At 43.8% G+C, this 21,056-nt stretch overlaps 10 protein-coding genes and 1 non-coding gene across 11 annotated transcripts; 5 read left to right on the forward strand and 6 right to left on the reverse strand.

The window, feature by feature from the left end:
* Positions 1-176: 176 nt before the first annotated feature.
* On the reverse strand, positions 177-1,861 carry L199_007686 (uncharacterized protein; the record flags this gene model as incomplete). Its single annotated transcript, XM_064893374.1, has 9 exons — positions 177-417; positions 523-687; positions 767-911; positions 975-1,032; positions 1,091-1,178; positions 1,314-1,398; positions 1,498-1,677; positions 1,741-1,770; positions 1,831-1,861. 9 exons carry the CDS (start codon positions 1,859-1,861, stop codon positions 177-179), a joined length of 1,023 nt encoding a protein of 340 aa, XP_064749446.1.
* A 279-nt stretch (positions 1,862-2,140) lies between these two features.
* Positions 2,141-3,264, forward strand: L199_007687 (uncharacterized protein; the record flags this gene model as incomplete). The annotated part of the gene is made up of 4 exons (XM_064893375.1): positions 2,141-2,747; positions 2,842-3,050; positions 3,117-3,136; positions 3,216-3,264. The coding sequence occupies 4 exons, from the start codon at positions 2,141-2,143 to the stop codon at positions 3,262-3,264; spliced, it is 885 nt and encodes a 294-aa protein (XP_064749447.1).
* An 800-nt stretch (positions 3,265-4,064) lies between these two features.
* L199_007688 (uncharacterized protein) lies at positions 4,065-6,637 on the forward strand (the record flags this gene model as incomplete). Its single annotated transcript, XM_064893376.1, has 14 exons — positions 4,065-4,248; positions 4,310-4,517; positions 4,591-4,666; positions 4,735-4,790; positions 4,870-4,984; positions 5,051-5,134; positions 5,188-5,393; positions 5,454-5,464; positions 5,531-5,633; positions 5,700-5,834; positions 5,895-5,936; positions 5,999-6,147; positions 6,198-6,324; positions 6,409-6,637. 14 exons carry the CDS (start codon positions 4,065-4,067, stop codon positions 6,635-6,637), a joined length of 1,725 nt encoding a protein of 574 aa, XP_064749448.1.
* Positions 6,638-7,034: 397 nt separating this feature from the next.
* Positions 7,035-8,932, reverse strand: L199_007689 (isocitrate dehydrogenase, NAD-dependent; the record flags this gene model as incomplete). The annotated part of the gene is made up of 9 exons (XM_064893377.1): positions 7,035-7,087; positions 7,178-7,457; positions 7,545-7,550; positions 7,612-7,794; positions 7,910-8,202; positions 8,322-8,516; positions 8,585-8,603; positions 8,690-8,737; positions 8,867-8,932. 9 exons carry the CDS (start codon positions 8,930-8,932, stop codon positions 7,035-7,037), a joined length of 1,143 nt encoding a protein of 380 aa, XP_064749449.1.
* Positions 8,933-9,476: 544 nt separating this feature from the next.
* Positions 9,477-11,268, forward strand: L199_007690 (uncharacterized protein; the record flags this gene model as incomplete). Its single annotated transcript, XM_064893378.1, has 7 exons — positions 9,477-9,673; positions 9,842-9,933; positions 10,022-10,149; positions 10,239-10,271; positions 10,387-10,767; positions 10,862-11,128; positions 11,200-11,268. 7 exons carry the CDS (start codon positions 9,477-9,479, stop codon positions 11,266-11,268), a joined length of 1,167 nt encoding a protein of 388 aa, XP_064749450.1.
* Positions 11,269-11,548: 280 nt separating this feature from the next.
* Positions 11,549-11,857, reverse strand: L199_007691 (uncharacterized protein; the record flags this gene model as incomplete). Its single annotated transcript, XM_064893379.1, has 2 exons — positions 11,549-11,566; positions 11,669-11,857. The coding sequence occupies 2 exons, from the start codon at positions 11,855-11,857 to the stop codon at positions 11,549-11,551; spliced, it is 207 nt and encodes a 68-aa protein (XP_064749451.1).
* A 366-nt stretch (positions 11,858-12,223) lies between these two features.
* Positions 12,224-15,386, forward strand: L199_007692 (uncharacterized protein; the record flags this gene model as incomplete). The annotated part of the gene is made up of 8 exons (XM_064893380.1): positions 12,224-13,282; positions 13,395-13,632; positions 13,700-13,763; positions 13,865-14,362; positions 14,427-14,555; positions 14,636-14,837; positions 14,968-15,176; positions 15,272-15,386. The coding sequence occupies 8 exons, from the start codon at positions 12,224-12,226 to the stop codon at positions 15,384-15,386; spliced, it is 2,514 nt and encodes an 837-aa protein (XP_064749452.1).
* Positions 15,387-15,835: 449 nt separating this feature from the next.
* L199_007693 (uncharacterized protein) lies at positions 15,836-17,335 on the reverse strand (the record flags this gene model as incomplete). The annotated part of the gene is made up of 5 exons (XM_064893381.1): positions 15,836-15,880; positions 15,963-16,032; positions 16,101-16,172; positions 16,287-16,585; positions 16,697-17,335. 5 exons carry the CDS (start codon positions 17,333-17,335, stop codon positions 15,836-15,838), a joined length of 1,125 nt encoding a protein of 374 aa, XP_064749453.1.
* A 303-nt stretch (positions 17,336-17,638) lies between these two features.
* On the forward strand, positions 17,639-18,475 carry L199_007694 (uncharacterized protein; the record flags this gene model as incomplete). Its single annotated transcript, XM_064893382.1, has 3 exons — positions 17,639-18,047; positions 18,139-18,355; positions 18,448-18,475. 3 exons carry the CDS (start codon positions 17,639-17,641, stop codon positions 18,473-18,475), a joined length of 654 nt encoding a protein of 217 aa, XP_064749454.1.
* Positions 18,476-18,781: 306 nt separating this feature from the next.
* L199_007695 lies at positions 18,782-18,897 on the reverse strand. The gene has a single exon (XR_010449975.1). It is a non-coding gene; the product is annotated as a 5S ribosomal RNA (ribosomal RNA).
* A 383-nt stretch (positions 18,898-19,280) lies between these two features.
* On the reverse strand, positions 19,281-21,005 carry L199_007696 (uncharacterized protein; the record flags this gene model as incomplete). Its single annotated transcript, XM_064893383.1, has 8 exons — positions 19,281-19,677; positions 19,797-19,887; positions 19,967-20,097; positions 20,174-20,247; positions 20,329-20,497; positions 20,585-20,667; positions 20,773-20,832; positions 20,916-21,005. The coding sequence occupies 8 exons, from the start codon at positions 21,003-21,005 to the stop codon at positions 19,281-19,283; spliced, it is 1,095 nt and encodes a 364-aa protein (XP_064749455.1).
* Positions 21,006-21,056: the final 51 nt, after the last annotated feature.

Genomic DNA, 21,056 nt, shown 5'->3' on the forward strand with positions numbered 1-21,056 from the left:
GTAACACAAACCTTGTGTTTATGTACTTGGACATTGGTGAAGCGAGTGTGTAGTCCAAATTACCTCCGAAGGTGTAAGTATACCATATCGTACTGACCTATCTCGATTTTGGCATCCCATCATTGTCCGTCCACATCTCATCATCTAAAATCTAGATTCTAGATCTATCAACATGATTATAATCCTTTATTGAAATAAACCGGACCTTTATATTCCTTGAATCTACTTTCCAGCTTCGCAGGACTGGTCTCTGCCTTTTGGGGGAAATAAGCTATAGCGGGAGGTAAGAATAGACCCAACGATAGACCTATGAGTGTGAGCTGGGTGATGTTCGATGTGAGATTCCCTCGAGGGCCTGAGAAGACTCCTCGTCGAGTTAGGAGAGTCATAACCATCGGGGGGAGGATGAGGGTTGGGCTAACGAGTGATACAAGTAATAACAAAATTCAGCTTGATGACCTTATACCGATGACCATATTCATGTTTGACGTCCTTTTAGGATGTGGGAGAGAAGGAGCTTACACATTGGTAAATACCCTACTGGCAGCACTTTGCATGACAGCCATTTGACCTGCTTTAGGTGATTTCCCAAGAACCTCTTTCTTTTCACTTCCATCTACCGGATCTTTGGTAAGTTTGAACACCTCCACACCGTCCCTCATCTCTTTCCATCGGATACATGAGATGCTATATCGTTCAAGACCATATCAGCTTTGAATTGTGTACAAATTCTGAGCAAAGTGATGAAGGAGGATTTTAAACTCACTTGACAACTCCCGCAGAAGCTACACTGGCGAACGGTACTAATTTACCCAATATATCCTTGGCGGCAGGACTAACTCTCAATCTTGGTACCAATCGACTTAACGATACGGCCAGGAACACAGAGGTGAACGTAGCTGCGACGTAAGCTATGACATGACACATCTGTCAGCTACTTTCGGGGATCTTCAACGATGATCTAGCTCATTTACCTGTACCGATTTCCTGTGGTGTCATCTCAATGGATTTATTGGCATTGCTGAAATTGACCTGTCATATCATTTAGCTCGCTGTGTATCAAGGGATACTCTAGGAATATGGCACATACAGCTACGTTCAATGTTTGATTTGCCCACTGCCAGAATATGACACTCTTCAAACTTGGATTAGGCATGAGCATACCGGCCTGAGCGTAACTGTCAGCAGAATGAATAGGAAATCATCATTATCTAGTACGTATCGGGCGATTGGACTTACGCATATTCTGTCATAGGATGTCACTAGTATCAGCAACCATGATACTGAGAGAAGATTTAAGGGAACCAACTTACATCAAATTGGTGGGTACGAATGCAGACATTCTAAAAGGTAATGGCACGGGTTTACCAGTATCTGGGTGAATAGATGAGTTGACCACTATACACAGCGCATCATCCCGATTAGCAAAGTACAGACATAGACAAAGTCCAGTTTTTGTAGATTTTGATGAAATGGTTCGGATTAGATGTCACTCACATTGCTTAGCATTATCGTAGATCTCTTTCTGCTGTTGATTCACCCAATACCCTTTCTGTCCCGCTTCTTTAATCTTACTTTCGAAATTCGTTACATCCTTCTGAGCTTTTTCGAGTTGAGCAGACGAGGCGAGCAAAGTGAGAGGAGAAGTGGTAGAGTAGAAGTACGCTAATCTGCCTCCTACGCTCGTGTATGACAATATCAGCTGGCCGTTATCTCGCGATTACTTTACTTGTTACGCACCGTACGATGAGAGGTCAAATCGAGGTTTAGCTATCATATACGGTGTTAGCTTGTGGTTGCCCGTGCGGAGAGGGGAATTCGCTAGCTCACAGATATCGTATAAGCCAGCTTTCTCACTCATCTTGTTGAGTACTAAAAGTAAGAGCAGAGACAGTATACGGAGGAAATAGAAAGTCTGTATATGAATTGTTATCGATAAGCCTGTGTTGACCGAAAAAAACTGAACTGGGGATCTCTGACATTGACGCTTAAACCCTATTCAGTCCGGCTAAATTCCGGATAAACTACATCGCGATGACCCCCCCCCCCCCCCAAATCATGTCTACGACTTGTTGTGACCTGCCAACTCTCCTTTCTTTTATCCTTCTTCGCATCAACTCAATGAACATGACATGACAACATGGGATCCAGTCAGTCCCAACCAGCATCAGCACCATCCTCTGCCGAGGCAGTCCGACCATCCGCATCGCCCTTGAACCCTCAACGTCAATCAATCCTCTCATACTTCTTCAACTCCTCCGCACCTACACTCACACACGATCACTTGCACCCGACCGCCCTGGAGGTCCGACTAGTCAGCAAATACTTGGTATATCTAGGTATACCTAGTGAGCTCATACCGAGGATATTGGATGAAGCGGAATATTGGTCAGGATGCAGAAGACAGCGTACCAAGCATATCTATGTGGATTCTATGTTACCACAATATCGGTCAGCCAATAACCCGCAATCTACAGTGGACGGACATGACCATGAGCAAGTTGTAGAGTTCTCTCAAGCCGCATTGGTACACGATGGTGGTGGGTTGAAGAATAGGAATGGGAATGTATGGTATCTTGTTAGTTCGCCTATTGGATGTACGAGAAGACCAAGCTCAGGATCCGGACAAGGCGTTATCGCTCAACATGAAATAGCAATGGATCTGGATAGAGTCTGGATAAGGAAATGTGTTATTGAGACGTTATCGAAAGATCAAGGGTGGAGTAGTAATAATCCTGCACATTATGGTTAGTACGATAACATGCAGATTCCATCTAAACCTTCTCGCTATGTCTAACACAGGTAGTTCAACCGTATATTGATGATTGATTTCGTGTATAGGGACATACGAACAAAGTTACTCATGGTTTGAAATCTCCCTCCTTCGAGGGGATAGGGAAGTGGAGGGATCCAGACATTCCATACAGAATAACGTCCATGCGGGACAATATTATAAACCCCATTGTAATGTTTTGTCGGCAGATCATCCGACTTTGAGATTGGCTCAAACGGGAGATAGGATCGTTCTGTGGGTGAGGGCTCAATATCATGTAAGTCCTCTCATATCATCATTCTGGATATTCGGATTGGCTGACAGGGTGGCATTCTGGTCTTAGGGATGGTTAAATTGGGTCAAGTGAGTTCATCTATGTTTTTTTTTTCAGATCGATAAAAGGCCGTGCGACTAATGAGACATTTGCTGAATGAAATCATAGAGAAGCGGCGATAACAGTGTTCACATCACCTTATCCACCCTCAACATAGTCTAATGCTGTATCAAAGTTCAGTGCTTACACTCGTGTCACGTACCGATCAATCAATCATATTTGACGCTCTTACCGTAATCAATCCGATCAATCACGGTAATCTTTTGGATCAGTATGACTGTCCCCTCATAAGTTATGAGCGAATACGACCAACGTGAAGCCACCGAGGATATCAAAGCTTTCCAGTGGCTTAACGAGCTTTTCTGCAATTATGAATGGCTTAATTCGGCATACTTCTTTCCTAAAAGTGACTCCGCTCTTACGGATCGATAGTCTATCACACCTGCTTTATAGGAGAGAGGGAGCATGCGATGGCCGGAAAGAGAAGAGTGACTATGGACTCCGATATAACAATTATCTTTGCCAATGCATAAGGAGATAAAGAGTGCTCTAGAACAGAGATTGATCGTAACGTCATGTATATGGTACACGGACACGTTGACCACTTGAAGGCTGACCCTCTAGAGCTCCTGCCTACTGACGTGTCGTGGCTCTATCAAAGGTGAATCAAGTTGAGTGTAAGACGAGTCTGGGGTTGCGATGGTGAAATGTCGACTATCACTGTCCGTGATGTATTTCAGGTAGCGCTTTTGCTTGCCACTGAACATCAGGTGAGCCGAAGGAAAGTACGTTTTGATATTATTACACACACACGTATACAAGCACACCAGCATACAACCTGTGGGTCCTTTGGCTTCGGACATGTGGAGTTTTACATCAATCATGATGTTTCATTCTTCTTTCTCAATCTTCTTCCTTCCTACCTCATCGATCACTCCCCGTCCTTGACTACCTATCATGTACCTCCTACCTCTCATCACCTTACCCCTGCTCATCTCAGCTTCTCCTCATCCAAGAAAACATACTCAGACTGATCCCACTGTGATACTCGAATCATGCGATAACAGCGTCACCTTGACTGGAAGACATGATCAGTCGTTCAATCAGGATCTATACCTCGGTATACCCTATGCTCAACCTCGTATGTTCCACTCACCTCATCATCGCAGACTCAACTGACTCAAACCTCATTCTCTTTCAAGCTATCGGTCATAGAAGATTCCGACTCCCCGAGCCATATACCTACAATGAAGATTTGGTAGTTCAACAACATGGTCCAGCATGTTTGCAAGCACCCAATACCACTGCTGAAGGACAGTACGGGATGAGCGAGGATTGTCTGTTCCTCGACGTATATACTCCTCATCGACCAGAGTGGAAGAACGAGAAGTTACCAGTATTGGTCTACATGTCAGCTCATGCTTGTGTTCTTATGGAGACTGCGCGGAGCTGGGCTGACGTGAGATCGGGGCGTATGATTCAGTCACGGAGGCAGTTTCATCGAAGGTACAGCATCGATCTATAATGGATCTTATTTTGTCGCCCACTCTCAGGAGCTTGTAAGTCGGCCCATCAATATCCTATAACTAAAGCACGGAGCTAACAAATAAATATCATTTGCATACAGGGAAAACCTATAATTCTCGTAGTAACAAATTTCCGATTAGGTATATTCGGCTTCGGGTCAGTCTATATCCATACATACTGCACTCTGATTGTGGGCTTCCATTCGCTGATTACCATTGTATGCTTATGCGTCCAGTTACGGATCAGGAATCGCTGAGAATGGAGCTGCCAACTTAGCCATGAGAGATAATATCGCTGCCTTACAATGGGTAAAAGAGCATATACATTCTTTCGGAGGTGATCCTAACAAGGTAAACTTATCTTATCTGTCATTTCCAACTCCTACTTGATCTGCTGACAGAGATTTTCGTAATCAGGTTACTGTTCTAGGTGGATCATCTGGTTCAGTGGCGATATCACTCCTATACCTCAATCCAGAGTTTGATTTGTTTAGATCAGCCGTAAGAACCTCTCATCTCCAAGATGCGGCAAAGTGGCACTGACTGCTCACCAGATCATGTCCTCAGGCTCACAGAATTCACCTCCGATGGGACCAACAGGTACAACTTGGGAAGAGGCTTACCAATATCTATTGGAAATCACCAATTGTACTACTCCTCAACAAGATACAACCCCTTTCGAATGTCTGAGATCGTTCCCTGCTGATATTCTGTTGGAAGCTCAACTTGCGTTGAAAGCTGATCCGAGGTGGAGTACGAGGTGCGTCATTCCAAGAAAACATTGATTCACAACTTACTTTGTTTGGACCTCATGAAATAGTTTCATCTTCGGTAGGCTCATGCACTCTTGGACAAGAACAAGCGATACATACTGACTAAGGTACATACGTCTGTCAGGACCGAGTATTGACGGCGATCTAATCCCAAAATCACCCTACGAGTTACTCGAAGAAGGTAAATTCGCTAAAATTCCATTTATCGCTGGCAATGTCAAAGATGAGTGAGTCCAGGTGTCCGAGAACTGTATGCTGGATTGATGACTGAACTCCTGAGTGACATCTCACAGAGGAACGGTCTTTACTGCGCCGACTGTTAACGCATCTTCGCTATTCGCCGTGCTCAAAGCGATCGAGCCTATCGATCCTTCATTAATATTGCTTGACGAGCTACAAGACGCCTATCCGGATGATCCTTCTATAGGGTCGGAAGTGGTGTTTCTGTAGTGTTCATTACCCAAGTGCTGACGTGATCGACCTTCCAGACCTTTTGACACTGGTGATGAAATGTTTGGATTGGATCCTACGTGACCACACAGCACTGCGTTGTGCATCCCAAGTTATTCTGACGATCTTAACCGCTGAATAGGTATAAACAAGCTGCAGCTATATTTGGAGACGTAGCCTTCCAAGCTCCTCGAAGGCATTTCTTACGGGCTGCAAACAGACATGGCTTGAAGGATACCTGGACATACCAATTCGAACAAATCAGTCCCGATAGATCTGCTTACTTGGGTGGTGAGTGAACTCGATATTCATCCATGATGATATCTGATCATCTCCTTTAGTATCTCACGCCACGGACGTACCGTACTTCTTCGGTACTGCCAGACCAGGTGTAGGCGATGCACATTATTGGCAATTCAACTATACAGAGCAAGATCACGAGCTGAGTGATATGATGATAGATTATTGGTGAGCCTCTCGTTGATTGAAGAATCATATAGCCAAGTCGAACTTCCGTTGACATAACATCGATTTATGAATTTATGAGAGTAGGATAAATTTCATCTACCACACTAATCCAAATCCGATTCCATCCAATGAGGAAGAATGTCTCGTGGAATGGCCAAGATACGACATAGCCGAGGAAAGCAGGAACATGTTGAAATTAACATTTGGTGAGGTAGAGGTAATCAAAGATGATTACAGACAAGATGCGATGGATGTGATTTATGGAAACTATAACCAGTTTAATTGGAAGAGAGAGACGATCGAATCCGATTGAATACTCAGCTTACAGTAGGGTAGCGGAAATGACCACCTAAGATCTTGAGCAGATTTAGTAGTTAGTTTTCTACAGAGATTAGCATTTTATATTTCACGATATACTATATGAGTCAGGTGTAAATTTCACTCACTTGTTACGACGAGTCTCTTACACGTATGCATCAAGTAATGTAAGTCACGATCCGATGGTTAGTGCTCCTGACCTGTCAAACGTAGGATCAATCTGATGGATTCAGATCCAGACATCCCAAATGCATCCCACATACATTCCTCAACAGATAAGATACGAAACCAAGAGATGTCACAGTCTTATATTTATGTAATCACTGATTTGATCCATAACAGCTTTTTCGTATTCACGCCTTGTATTGACAATCCACCTCATTTGGTCATGATTAAAGGAGTCGTTGGATTAATCCCTTGGTGAAATCGGTAGTGGTTGCTGAACCTATATACGATTTAACGAAGTAATAACAATATAAATTTAGTATTTCCCCATTTCTTGTTTCGTCCATCAATAATCAGAAGAATAACTCACCTCCCAAATCAGCAGTTCTGATCTTACCTTCCTTAACCAAATCATACGTAGCTCCAGCGATCAAGTTCGCTTGAGATTCCAATCCCAAGTGTCTCAACATCATCGTAGAAGATAAGATCAACGCAGTAGGGTTGGCTTTGTTGGTTCCCATAATATCCTTACCGACATGTCGACAACCAGGTTCGAACAAGGCGTATTCCCGACCAAAGTTACATCCGGGAGTGATACCTGGACCACCTACCAAGGCTGAACCGATGTTGGCGCAGATGGTACCATATAACTAGATACGATGCGAAGCGCTATCAGTATCATTCCTGCTTTTTTCGACATTATCGTCATTGATCTTAAGTATGGGTAATCAACTCACGTTAGGCTAAAAAAGACAAAAATGACCATCAGCATTTTTACATGGGAAGGGAGAAATGATTACTTACCATAACCATGACATCGAATTGTTGAGGTTTAGATACAAGTTGCATAGCGGTGTTATCAACGATCATAGCCTCGAACTTGATACCGGTATGACCGTATTCTTGTTCGGCAACTCGTCGACAGGTGTTGAGGAAAAGACCATCACCAAGTTTCATGATGTTGGCTTTGTGGACACAGGTTACTTTCTATATTCGACAAAAAGGTCAAAAAGGCAAAGCTATCAGCTTTGTGTTCTAATCCCTAATGAAACCACTCAACTCAAGGAGGATATACGTCGTCGTTGGTAAATCACAAACTCACCTTTCTGTTGTTCTTGACAGCGAAATCAAAGGCGAATCTCGCTATTCTCTCTGCCTTAGCCCTCGTTGAAACCTTCAAAGACTCCACGACACCAGGGTACGATTGATGTTCCAAACCACTGTATTCACCCTCGGTGTTCTCTCTGATGATGGCGAAATCAACATTATCATGTCTTGTTGGGAAACCAGGTAATGATTTACAGACAACGACGGAAGCGTAGATGTCGAGTTGTTGTCTCATGGCGACGTTCCATGAGTTGTGGCCTGTTTGGTCGATTGGGGTGTAGAGGATACCTATGGAGTTAAAAGGCAAATAATGTGAGTTGAGAGCCAGATAGAATATGATATGGCAGAAGGTGAATACGTTATGGCGTAACAAAAGGGGATCTGCTGATAAAGTTCTTAACACTCACCCTTCAAACCAACTTTATTCCTCTTCAAACTCTCCATAGCTTGTTGGAACAAATCATCTCCACCTGTAGTCTCACCCGATACATCGTATTGTTCCCATTGAACAGGTACTTTCAAAGCTTCGAAGATCTCTTTGACCGAATCAGCGACTTCTTTACCGATACCATCACCTGGTACGAGGGTTACGGTGTATTTGCCTAGACGATAATCAGTCAATCCAGCTATTCCCTTGTATTACACGATATGAGTATATGTGTAGACTCACCACCGAATTTAGCAGGGAGCTAAGGAGATCACAATCAAGTCAGTACTCAGCAACACGCAGGATATTGATTACCCCGAAGAAAACCGATGAAATACCAATACTCACTCGCTTCTCGTCGACGAGTGTAGCCATGGATCGAGAGACAGGTGCTCGCTGTGATGTAATATCGAGTATATGATAGTACCAAGGATCATTGCGGATGATATTAAGGTCAAAAGGAAAGCAGTAATTCGATTAGTAGATGTTTATCTTTCGGGGGTGCACTCCACAGCAAAGACTCACCTTGGAGGAAGCGGCAGCTGATCGTAAAGCTGATCCAACGGAGGTTCGGAGAGGTGCAGAGATCATTTTGGTGGTCTGTAAGGTTCAGGTGAGCGATGAAGAGTAAGAGACGTAAGATGTAAGATGATTAGATTGAAAAACAACAACGTCGTGGATTGGTTTGTATGGTATGGGTGGGTTTCTCTTTGTGCTCCTCTCTCTCTCTCTCTCTTTCTCTTTTGGCACTACTACGTCAAACCCTCCTTTGCATCACGGTCCAATTCGGCCGAGTACTGCCGAGCTGGATTACAAAATCACCTGGAAGTTTGTAATGCTTGTTAGAAACTGATCAAAGGGATTAGGACAGATTACAGTTCCTGGACTGGGGCATACATATCACGTGATATAGGTCGATCAACGAGATAATTTCTGGTCCACCTGTTAGTAGTCTGTTGATGCAGAGAGATGAAGAGAGGAAGTGAGAGATACAATAGACTGGGAGAAGACAGCAAGCTCAACAAGTTGACGCTACATGCTGCCAAGGATTACCACTAGGTCATCAGGCAGATATAAATCTATCACAACGATCACCAGACCGTACTACATCAGAGCACCATATTCTTCAACCACAATGTCAGAAGAAAACCCTCAGCCGGAAGCGTCGACTTCGACTTCAGCTTCAACCTCCTCGCTGATCGCACCTGAACCTGTACCGGCAAAGTTGAAAGTGGCCGATAAATGGTTGAAACCCAATGGACCACCTGTAGGATCTACTTTCGGAGCAAGGTTGTTGGACGATGAGAAAGATGTGTTTGAACACAATGCTTGGTGAGTGGTATCTCTAAAAGACTTCGTATATCTCATCAAGGAAGGGATGCGATCAACAAGTATATCGTAAAGGAGACTTATTAATACATGACAGAGGACTGTTACTCACTCAGGCGGGCTCGCTAGATCCCCACCTGTATATATACTGACATGATGAGATACACATAGGGACCACGTAACTCTACCAGAAGATTTCAAACTGAAAGCAGAGGAAATAATGGAATTACATCGGTCTAGTCCCGTAGCTGAGAATCTGAGAGGTGAGTGGAAAAAGAATCACCAATATATCAATCCATCACCTGTACCTAGCGATCAAGCTTATCGAATTCGGGGGACGTTCACTGATAGACGGCTACAACTCGAAACCTGAACATTACTGGAACAAGTTTTATTCCAATCATGAAGATGGGTTTTTCAAAGATCGAGGGTGGCTGAGATTGGAATTTCCAGAGTTGGTTGAATGCAGTGAAGCTGATGTAAGTGGACACACTTATCGCTGTAAAATCCAGTCTGTAACGTATGATGTAGGGAAGATGATGCTGACACTGATCTTGGTTGGATATAGGCTGGTCCGAAGATAGTGTTGGAAGTTGGATGTGTAAGTATAACATCATTCCCCCCTTCCTCTTACTCTCCAAACGTCGTCAAATTGCAAGAATGTGACATTATAAGAAAATCCGGAAGCTTATCAGGAGATATTTGATGGAAAATAGGGCGCAGGGAACACCGTATTTCCCTTGTTGATGAGGAACGAAAACCCTCATTTACAAATATACGCCACGGACTATTCGAAAAAGGCGGTTGAGGTGGTCAAATCAAATGAGATGTACCCAAGGGCTGAGCATGGTCTGGGTGAATTACACGCAAGTGTTTGGGATATCACTTCGAAGCCTAGCACTTCAGCTGGCGAGCAGAATACAATAAATAGTACAGAAGAAGACTTAGACCTGTCGAAATTAGAATTGTCAGATAAAAAGACTTATTCATTGCCTGAAGGTGTTCAGCCAGGGAGTGTAGATGTGATATCGGTGATTTTCGTTTTATCTGCTTTACATCCTAAGGAATGGGATCAGGCCATACATAACTTGCACACTGTGAGTGGACTCAACACAGAATTTCTCGAACAACAGTGTATGATGGATGTATGTATGCTGATTGATGACTTTTTGGTTTGATTCCACATTATAGGCATTAAAACCAGGTGGTCTCCTATTGATAAGAGATTACGGAAGACATGATCTCGCCCAATTACGGATAAAGAAGAACCGTCTCTTGGATCCTGAGACACCCAATTTGTATATCAGAGGAGACGGTACGAGGGTGTATTTCTTTGAGAAAGAGGAATTAGAAGGGATGTTGGTTAAGCCTCCTACCCTCACACTCACAATTGAAGGAGAGGCTGAGGAGAAGCAAAAGATGTTCGAAGTTTTACAGCTAGGGGAAGATAGACGATTGGTAAGTCCTCTGGAAACTGATGAGAATGGCCGTTGATCGCTAGTGCTGATACGTGTTTGGTGCAATTTCAGATTGTTAATAGGAAAGAGAAGAAACAGATGTATAGGATATGGTTACAGGTGAAAGCTAAGAAGTTGTAGAGGTATCGGAATATGAATCTTCAAATTGCATGATAGGCTAAAACAGTGCGATTATCTTGTATACGTATATATCTCTTATTGCCGCAGAACACATTCAGAACGATGCATTGCATAGTCCTGTCGGTTCATTGGATATACATACAACATACTGTACAAAGTCTATCCTCCATTCCTCCAAAAATAGTCTAGCATGGATCAATGAGTTAAGCACGCGTCAGGCATCACTTATGAGGATGGTGGTCGGTCTCCAATGAATGTCAATCGCGAGGTCTTGATTGGATCATGCTTTGCCCAGTTTCTACAATGATCGAAGCGCAGATGAAACAGGATAGAACCATCATTATTTTAGTGTTGATCGATATCTCCATCTAGCCTATCTGCGGTTATCGATCTCACTCACCTTATCGACCTTAGCCCTCATCAACTTCCTCTTCTTCTTCCCCTTCTCTACGTCTCCTCCTGCTTCGGTCTGCGGTGGAGGACTGGGTGATCTAGGTGGTGGGAGGGGTTTGGCATTCGCTTGAGCGATCTTGGATCGAGCTTTGGCTTCTTTCGAAGGTCTTTTGGTGAATTTTGCTGATCGGCCCATAGTGTGTTATGTCTTGTTGCGGGCGTTTTAGTGGTTGGTATGGGTATTCAGTACAAGTGTACTCTACTCGTTGATATTATTGCCTCTGGAATGAAGAGGAGCTGCTTTGGACATTTAACATTTTCTGTTTTCATCGATGTTGGTTGGTGCCTTGGCTGATGCCAGGAACGACCTTCCCACGTGGATCCCGACTTATCGGTCAGCACTATGTGGGTGGGTGTCGCCATCGTCTGTTGTGGGTTGTAGCCGGCCCGTGCGCATGTAACCTTGTACCATATCTATCATTCTTACAACCTTCATCATAACACAACACATACCACCATGTCATAGCTCAGCATAATCATCCCGCCAGCACCGACAAGAAAGATGAGCATCACTCCATCCCTACCGCAACTCACCACCACCCCTCCTCCACCTGATCCTCCACGTCGTAGATTCGGTTCAGCGACAGCTACAGCCCCCAAAAGGGCCGACCGACCTTCATTCTCATCCTCATCCATCTCTTCCCCGGCCTTGATCGCTCCTCCTCCGGATGTACAGCGCACTCGATCAGCTTCGTCTGCATCATCAACTGCCTCTGGCCCTAATACCCCAACCCAGGGACAGGGAGGGTTCGATATTGGCTTGGCAGCTGATAAGGCTCAACAATGGTTATCCACCTGGGCACCGAGGGGTGAAGGTCGATCTAGAGAATTCCTCACCAACACTCTGAATGGGGTAGCCAACGTTGCTAGTCAAGTGTCGAATAACCTAAATAGGGAGGGATTCGGATCGAGATCTAACAGTTTTGCATCTGCCTCGACTCCTTCCGTACAAGGTCAAGCTAGTATACCTTCGTCTCCTGAGGAGAGATTCGGAGGTCCAGCGGCAGTATCTGGCTCAGCATTATCTATCTCCCCTTCCCCTAATCCACTTCCACCAATTATCAACCATACAACTTCTACACCTGCTCTGCCAGCTCAAAGGAAAATACCTCAGCCTGCCAATCTATCTAGACTAGGTCATAGCAATTCTACCACTTCTACACCAACTACTACCACTGGCTCGTCAGCATTGACATCGAAACTCAATGGAAGTGCCAATGGAAGTACCAGCTCGTTGCCTCTACATGGTCCATCACATCTCAATCCCAATGCACCTTCTATCCCATCAGGACATCGCCGAAACTCTTCCACCGCTTCAAATCCAAGTAGTCATAAGAGGACATCATCATTCGGAATATCATTAGGCAAATCACCATCTATAAGTCGATCTGCGAGTTTGACCAAACAGGCGACGACGAAATCGGCTGGAATGCCATATAAGATTGGGTTCCAGCCTCAGGGAGTGAAACACGATAGGACGGAGGAGTTCGTTCGGGCTAGAAAGGTTAAAGGAGAAGAAAGGGAGAGGGAGGAAGGGAGATTGGGAAGAAGGTGGGCAAAGGTGAATCTAACCGTTCCATAATCGTAATAAGAAATCAGACTGTGCAAGATTCTGATATGATGAGATTAATGGCAAGATTCTGTTTGACTGATTCACACACGTCATCCAATAGCTCGTCGACCTTCATTTCAACCCAACAATCCCCAATCCTTTACCTACCGTACCCACACTCACGAGATCGTCCTCGTCTACATTCTCGATATCAAGTCTGGCATCTGGGTCTGGCGGTAACGATCGTCGGAAATCGTTACTCTCGATAGACGGAGCTTTGGATGCGTTGAAACCGAAAGACGTATGGAAAGGGTTTAAGAGTGGACCTGGACCCGGAGGTGAAGAAGGGAAAAAGAGAGGTAAGCATTCTCTTCTTCTTTCACATACGATCAAGCTCAGGCTGATTGAATTGCTTGTCTGATATAGCCGCTGAACAAGCGATAGTGAAATGGGAGGATGATAGTGAAGTGAAAAAGTGTCGCATATGCCAGTGAGTAGCCATGCTGTGCAGATCAGGCATTCCCGTTCATTGTATCTTTCTCTTGCACCCTATCGACGAGCGAGGAACCTGACTGACCGATATATCTGCAGATCATCATTCTCCCTGTCCAATCGTAAACATCACTGCCGCTTATGCGGTCGTATAATATGTTCTCTACCCCCTACTCCACCAGCATTATTGGCGGTCCAGATCCAGTTGTTTGCACCTGCCAATCCTGAAGCTACATCCACCAATTCTCAAGGCGGTTTACCACCCGGCACTCGACGAGAGAAATGTTCGTTGTTGTTGGTGGCAGATTGGAAGACCGGTAGAGGTGAGGAGGTGGAAGAGGGATTTGTGGGATGGATGAAGATGGATGATCAGTCTGATCAAGCTATACATCCTACTGTCACTAACATCGAACCGAACCAAAAGTCTCCGGCGAGTCGGACGAGGAGATCGAGAATGAGTACGAATTCGATATCATCTTCTATAAGTGAGGACCCTCAAGTCCACGATAAAGAAAGAACTATACCCCTGCCTCAACAGCCTAAGGAAGTTCAGGTCAAGGGATGTAGAGTGTGCAGGGAGTGTTGGAGTGTAGTATCGTAAGTTCATTTTATCCTATCCTCAACATTGGGATAATACGCTAATCGCCACGTTGACATACAGTCGTAAACAGAAAATGCAAGATCGACAGAGAGTAACAGGATTCGCACGGTTATATTCTGCTTTAAGGAGTTTACAAAGCAATATAGAAGAGTTGATGCCTGAATTTGAAGATTTGTTGGCTGATCTGACGTGAGTCCACATTCTTCCCATCTTTCCTTGATCGTATAACGAGATCAAGCTGATATTTCCTTCCGATCTGGAACTCATAGCGAATCGGATAACCCACTTGAGCCTTCCCCTGAAGTATTATCAATCCACAAACAGCTCCTAACCCTCTTGACGCAGTATGAACATTTATCAAAGCGAATAGGAGGGTTGACGTGCGAAGAAGGATCAAGTCAGGCTATAGTCCAATCTGCAGTGGCTAGGTCGGCAGCTGGCTTTTTGGCTAGGGAAATGGTCAAATTGCAGGTAAGTACAGTGCGAGAGAGATGTAATCCTCGCCTCCATTCCCATCTATCCTGATGCACCTAAACGAAATATAACTTCAATGACTGCATGATGGAAAAACCAAATACTCACTATGTGATCCAACATATAGACACTTCAAAAATTGCAAAAACGAGCTGCCAACGCTAAACGTAAATCTCTCCGAATTCACGAATTGACCTTGTCGAATTCATTGAACGGTACGAGTCTATCTGATGGGAGTGGCACCACGACACCCACGTCGGAGTTGTTGGTGGATAAAGGGATTGAAGATGTTGCGGTGGTTTTGCAACCTTTGTTAGAACAGGAAGCTCAATTAGAGTGAGTGGTATCCTTTCAACTGACCTGCACTGTCAAGGTGTAGTAATTAGTGACCTCAGATATACTGATCAAATCGGTGAACTTGGTGTCTATAGAGTGTATATATCTGATGCGAATTCGCAAAGGAAATATGAAGATTCGAAAGCTTTGAATGAAGCTTTGAGAGAGATTAGGTTGGAGATTGAACGGATCACTCAAAGGGCCAAGTGAGAATGCGATGAGTAGATTATGATTATGATGATGCCGAGTTGTGGTTTCAAGTAAGAGCACAGAGAAAAGTTTGAGCTTAGTAAGTGAATAGGATGCCCTTTGGGGTTGGACTTGATCTGTTGTAAGAGTAGAATACAAAGATGGATAAAACAAATGAACCAGGGATGGTTACAGCATGAAGTTGTCGTTGTATAAATGTTTACAGTTTGGTAAACCTATCACGTGTAAAGTGTCAAATGACAAGTGATGTATGCTTGGTATTCGGTTTGCACCCATCAAGAGTAGTGAATGGTAATAGATATTCCCCATGAGTATCGTATTCGCATGCATGATATTCAGTGTAAGCATATATAATTCGGTATCAATTTGATTATATTCTTTCATTCTTCATGTTCCGTCCTTCCTTTTCGAGTGCAACAACTAATATTCTTATTAGCAGTTCTTGGAATCTAGAATCTGGTGGTGAGTCTCTCGTGGATTTTAAGCAAATCGGACTAAAAATGGCAATGTAACATACGTTAGCTCGGGTACAACCTTGACTAGACAGCGAATATAAGGCGAAGGCAGTCAACTCACCGTCACTCCCATAGCTGTCACATCGGCACCTGCACCTGCACCTTGGATGATAAGTGGTCGGGGAGAGTATCTGCGTGTTATATGGCCATGCCACATCAATCGTCTGAACCGTGGTACTAGACATTTCACCCGACTCACCTCTTAGTAGTGAATGAGATGATATTATCTGAGCCTTTAAGGGCAGTAGCGAAAGCGTGATCTGTGGGGTATCTAGAGATTGCAATCGTAAACAGTACACATATTTAGTTAATGTTATTTGTGTTTGATCACCGAGATCACAAGAGCATTGTGCCGAAAAGGCAGAAATAGAAGACGCCTACTCACTTTCCAAGTTTGCATTCGACTTTACCTTCTTTCAGATCGATGACTCCAACATATCTAACCACTTTACCTTCTTTCCTAGCTTCCTCTCGGACTTTATCGAAGTACTCATCACCTTCGGCTAATCTCTCGAGGTACTCTTCCTTGGTAGAAGCGTTGGACAAAACTTGAGGAACAAGAGATTCGGTAGGTACAGATGCGTAGCCTTCTGGGAGTGCTGGTGAAGTGGGAATCAGTCGAGAGAGGATTGTGAGTTTACGGGCGACGTCTGTTCCGGAGAGGTCATCTCGGGGGTCGGGTTCCTACGATACATATCAACAATAAGCACCACATACAAGAATTGAACGATTGGAGGTAGATATAAAGTAGAGATCCCTATATCTGATTGGCGAATGAGTAGTATGAACACTCACGGTATATCCCTTATTCTTTGCTACCTTTACAACCTCTGAGAATTTCACATCCCCACCTTCGACCTTGGAGAACTCATTGAAGATATAACTGAGCGTTCCCGAAAAGACCCCTTCAATCCTGTAAATCTCATCTCCAGTCTCTACGAGATCCTTCAGAGAGGACAAGATGGGTAGACCAGCTCCCACAGTCGATTCACCGTAATACAAAGTAGGAGTATTGGGGTAAGTCCTAGATTTGATATCGTTATATAACGATAATGCTGAAGAGGTACCTTTCTTGTTGGGAGTAACGATGTTAATTCCCATACCGAGTATCTGAGGGTAGATGGAAGGTATCAAATCTGATCCGGTGGAATCGATAAAGATTCCTGCTCCGGAGGTCTCACTAGGAGATAGGAGAGACAAGATCGATTGGATATCTAATGGTATACCGTGTTGTTCTAAAATTGGGAGATAGTTGGTAGGAGTGATTTGACCGCCTGGAAGAGGGAGAGAGATGGATTGTCGGGAGTTGGCGATGAGGATGAGGTTGAACCGACTGTTGAGCGGTGGAGAGAGCAACTGAGAGAGAATGGCTTTTCCTACTCCGCCGAGACCGATTAGAGCTACGGGGACGGGTCGAGGAGCAAATGCGGACATCTTGATAGGTTAATAAGGGGTTCTGTAGTGGTTTTTGTGAGAAATATGAGAATATAGGAGATTAGAAAGATGAATGAAAGAAGAATACCGAAACCCCCACTCCCATTCCGACTCCCACTTTTTTTTCGTCTGATCTGTACCAGTCCACCAGACTCCGATTGGGGCTCCGATATTCCGACAGAAAACCACAACCACCATCATAAGTTACAAACTCACAAGAACATTACCAATCTTCTCTCTCTGTTCATCCCTTCTTCTCATCTACGAAGCACAGACATAAGCATATACATCCATGATGAGGCCATGCGACCTCTCATCCGACATCCGAATATAGCACTCGCACTGGCACGAAATGCTCAAAGGAACATATCCAATATCCCACCGCCAAAGAGGAAAAGGGAGTTGAACCTTTTATCTCAATTTCAACGACCACCTCCTCGTACCCCCCTCAAAGAAGTGGTAGGAGAGTCATCACAATCTACCCAAGATGGCTTTGAAGGAGATGAAGATCAGTTCAAGACTAGTTCGACCACTCCTGTGGTGTCATCAATTCAGGAAGTTCCATCAGGTGATCAAGGAATGAAAATCATTGATGCAATTCCAGCTATGAAGGATATTCCACCTTTAGAGGTACACGAGGGTAGACGAACGAGAGAAATGGTCGTCCAAGGGGTCGGTATACCTCCTAGACCCATTCCACCAGGTGAAGAAGGTATGTGATCAGTCTTGTATCGTATTTTGTTCTTCTGGCTTTCATATATAGCTGGTGAACTGACTTTTATGGTATGGTACGCCTCAAATAGAATGTTGTATGTCAGGGTGTGTCAATTGTGTGTATACGATCTACGCAGACGACCTGGAAGCATATAAGGAAGCTATCGAACTAGCGAAAGAAAGACTCAAAAAGTCTAATGTACCGGAGAAAGACTGGCCTGAGGAGATGAAAGATCAGAAAAGTGACGGAGAGATGAAAGAAGATGTGGTAAGGGAGGTCGATCCTGTTATGAGTGCTTTCCTTGCGTGAGTGACAAGTTGTACTTTTCAAGGTTCTGCAATTAGTCAGCGAGTGATGGGTAAGGGCGTGTTAGCTGATATTGTAATTCCCCGAGTAGTCTCGAAAATAAGTTGAAAAGCAAATAGTTTCGCGAAGACTTTCGCTATTGAATCTGATATGCCATCATGAAGTCCAGGGACAATCACCTATCTACAAAACATTTGTAAATCAACACTCAACGAAATGCAATGCATCGCTCACATTCGATACGATTGATTCCCGCGTGTCTGGCGGTTCTTCTGTAAAGGTTCTCTCATCGTATCATTCAACTCGATAGCGTACACTTTGCCATTGATATGGGTTTTCATCGTTCGCCAAATTTGCAATTCAGCGGCTCCAATCATTAAATCCCCTCAACAACCCAAAATGAAAAATAGCGAACCAAAAATACCAACTACAGCACTCGGGCTTCCCAAATGGTCCCCCACTTTGGTACTAACCGAGCGACACCCAGGTTGAATTGCGCAGATCTGACGGGATGCGATGTTTTCTGGATTCTATGGCCGTAGATGAGATACTGATATAAAGCACGAGAGACGTCTGAAACAGGATGACGGACAGTGTAAGTTTGAACTGCGATCGTGTTCAAAGCAGATGAATGTCAGTCTCGATGTGGTATTCGGATGGACTATGTTCCAACTGAATTACATCTCTGTTTACCCAAATTTACTAATAACAATTCTCTTCTGGCATATCTGACTATCTTCTGCTCTTCTCTTCGGCAAGATATTTTGTTATCAGTCATAAGTCATCCTTTGAGACATCATCACTTCTTCGTAGACTTGTTGACGTCTGTAATCTATATATTTCTCTGATCCTCACCTTGGTTTCATGTATCGTACGTAAATTTAACCCGTCTAATCCTCTACACACTCATCTGAAGTTCTTTTATCACCTCAACGCCACCCCAAATTCATGATCCACACCTTCATCCCAACCCAATTCCTTCCTTGCTCTTTCATCCATCACCACAGGCATCATCTGAATCGGCATCGTCCCGTGCCCATTTCCATTTCCATTCTCAAGGTCATTGTAATTATCGATCTTGGGGCTGGTCGATGAAATTCCATTATTCATATGATAAGGTAATATGCCCTCTTTCTGTTGTTGTTGCTGTTGTTGTTGAAGAATGAATTGAACGTCATGTCTGCTGACTAATGAATGAACGATGGAATGGAAATATAATGGACCGATTATCCACACGAGGACTCTGGAGAAATTACCCATGGTGAGATTCTCGATAGATCCGAAGATCAACAACAAAAAAGTTACGGTGACGGGAGGTAACCTATAATATCATAAAATCAGGTAAGTCAAGTCAAATCGACGAGAAAATATACATGAACGTGATAAGATAGGATGGTATTACAGATCTGTACTAGTTATTGAAAAGAGTTCCCCACTCACATAGTCTCGAATGTCAACATGAATAATTTCCTCATCAACGAAGTAGCAGCAGCTCTGATCTCGTCTCTGGATTTGACCAGAGCGTATGTCACTGTTGAAAGTATCATCAGCCATCAAGCTCAACTAGTAAGAAAGCTAGCTTTCGCACAGATATGATTACTTCAACTTACTGGTAGCACAAACACATAGATCAGTTACTACCGATACTGCTGTCCAAGCTATCACCCATTTATTCACGTTGGTTATCCATCCTTTCAAATCCCCAGTTCCACTTGGTATCTTGAATCCTGTGCAGATGGTACTATATCGATTATACAAGCGACCGAACGACTCGTTAGCGACATACTGTATTTGTTGATCATCTGATTTGCACTCACACTAAACACATTGTGAAACTTGCTAAACTCAATATACTCAAAGTAGGTATGAGTGTCCGTCTATTTCCTACCAGCTAGATACATCCATACATGGTCTCAGTACCGCCTTGTACAAGAAAAAGATGGATGAGCTGACTTTGAGATGACTGACTCACCTTGATTGCTCTTCTAGAGAAATAGAACGCCGCTGCCAAATTATAGATCCCCACAAATAACAATACAGTCATATCTGCGTACACATCTTTCTCTAATACGATATATACAGCTGTAGCCGCTTTATCGATGAACATGTATGTTTGCCATAGGTTCAATCCGAATTGACCGCTGGGTTGGAAGGGTAGGAAGTAAGATCAACTAGTCAGTGCCTGCCAAAACTGGAACCAAGAAATATCATATTTGTTGGGTACTCACATACATCCCAAGGTACCGATTCCTACGAGGAACAAAGTGTACCTAGAATCGTGTGAAGTGAAAAGTTCGTAGTATCTGTATACCTGACATATCATGTAAACCGAAGATCAGCATAAGTGCATTTTCCAACACATTCCACACTTGAAATTGTGGTAGCAACAATGAATTGATGATCGACTCTAACTCACTTGAGAAAAGATAGCACCTAACACAATCCCTTCCAGCCCTAAACCAAGAGCGCAGTACCACTGAAGTAAGAGATATCAGCGTTTGATCAGAATCAAGCATACACCGTACTCTACTGTACTGTGTCGTATTGAAATTTACTCACGGTTAAAGTCCTCGCACTGGACTGTAAAGCCTGATAGATCGCTTCGTCAATCAATTGATCTAAAGTGCTCGAACCTGTCAGACTAGACATGTTGCCGAGTGATCGAATGATAATCTTATCGTGCACGGATGATTGATTGAT

Source organism: Kwoniella botswanensis, chromosome 2 (assembly GCF_036426115.1).
Source record: "Kwoniella botswanensis chromosome 2, complete sequence".
In the NCBI taxonomy this organism is placed as follows: domain Eukaryota; kingdom Fungi; phylum Basidiomycota; class Tremellomycetes; order Tremellales; family Cryptococcaceae; genus Kwoniella; species Kwoniella botswanensis.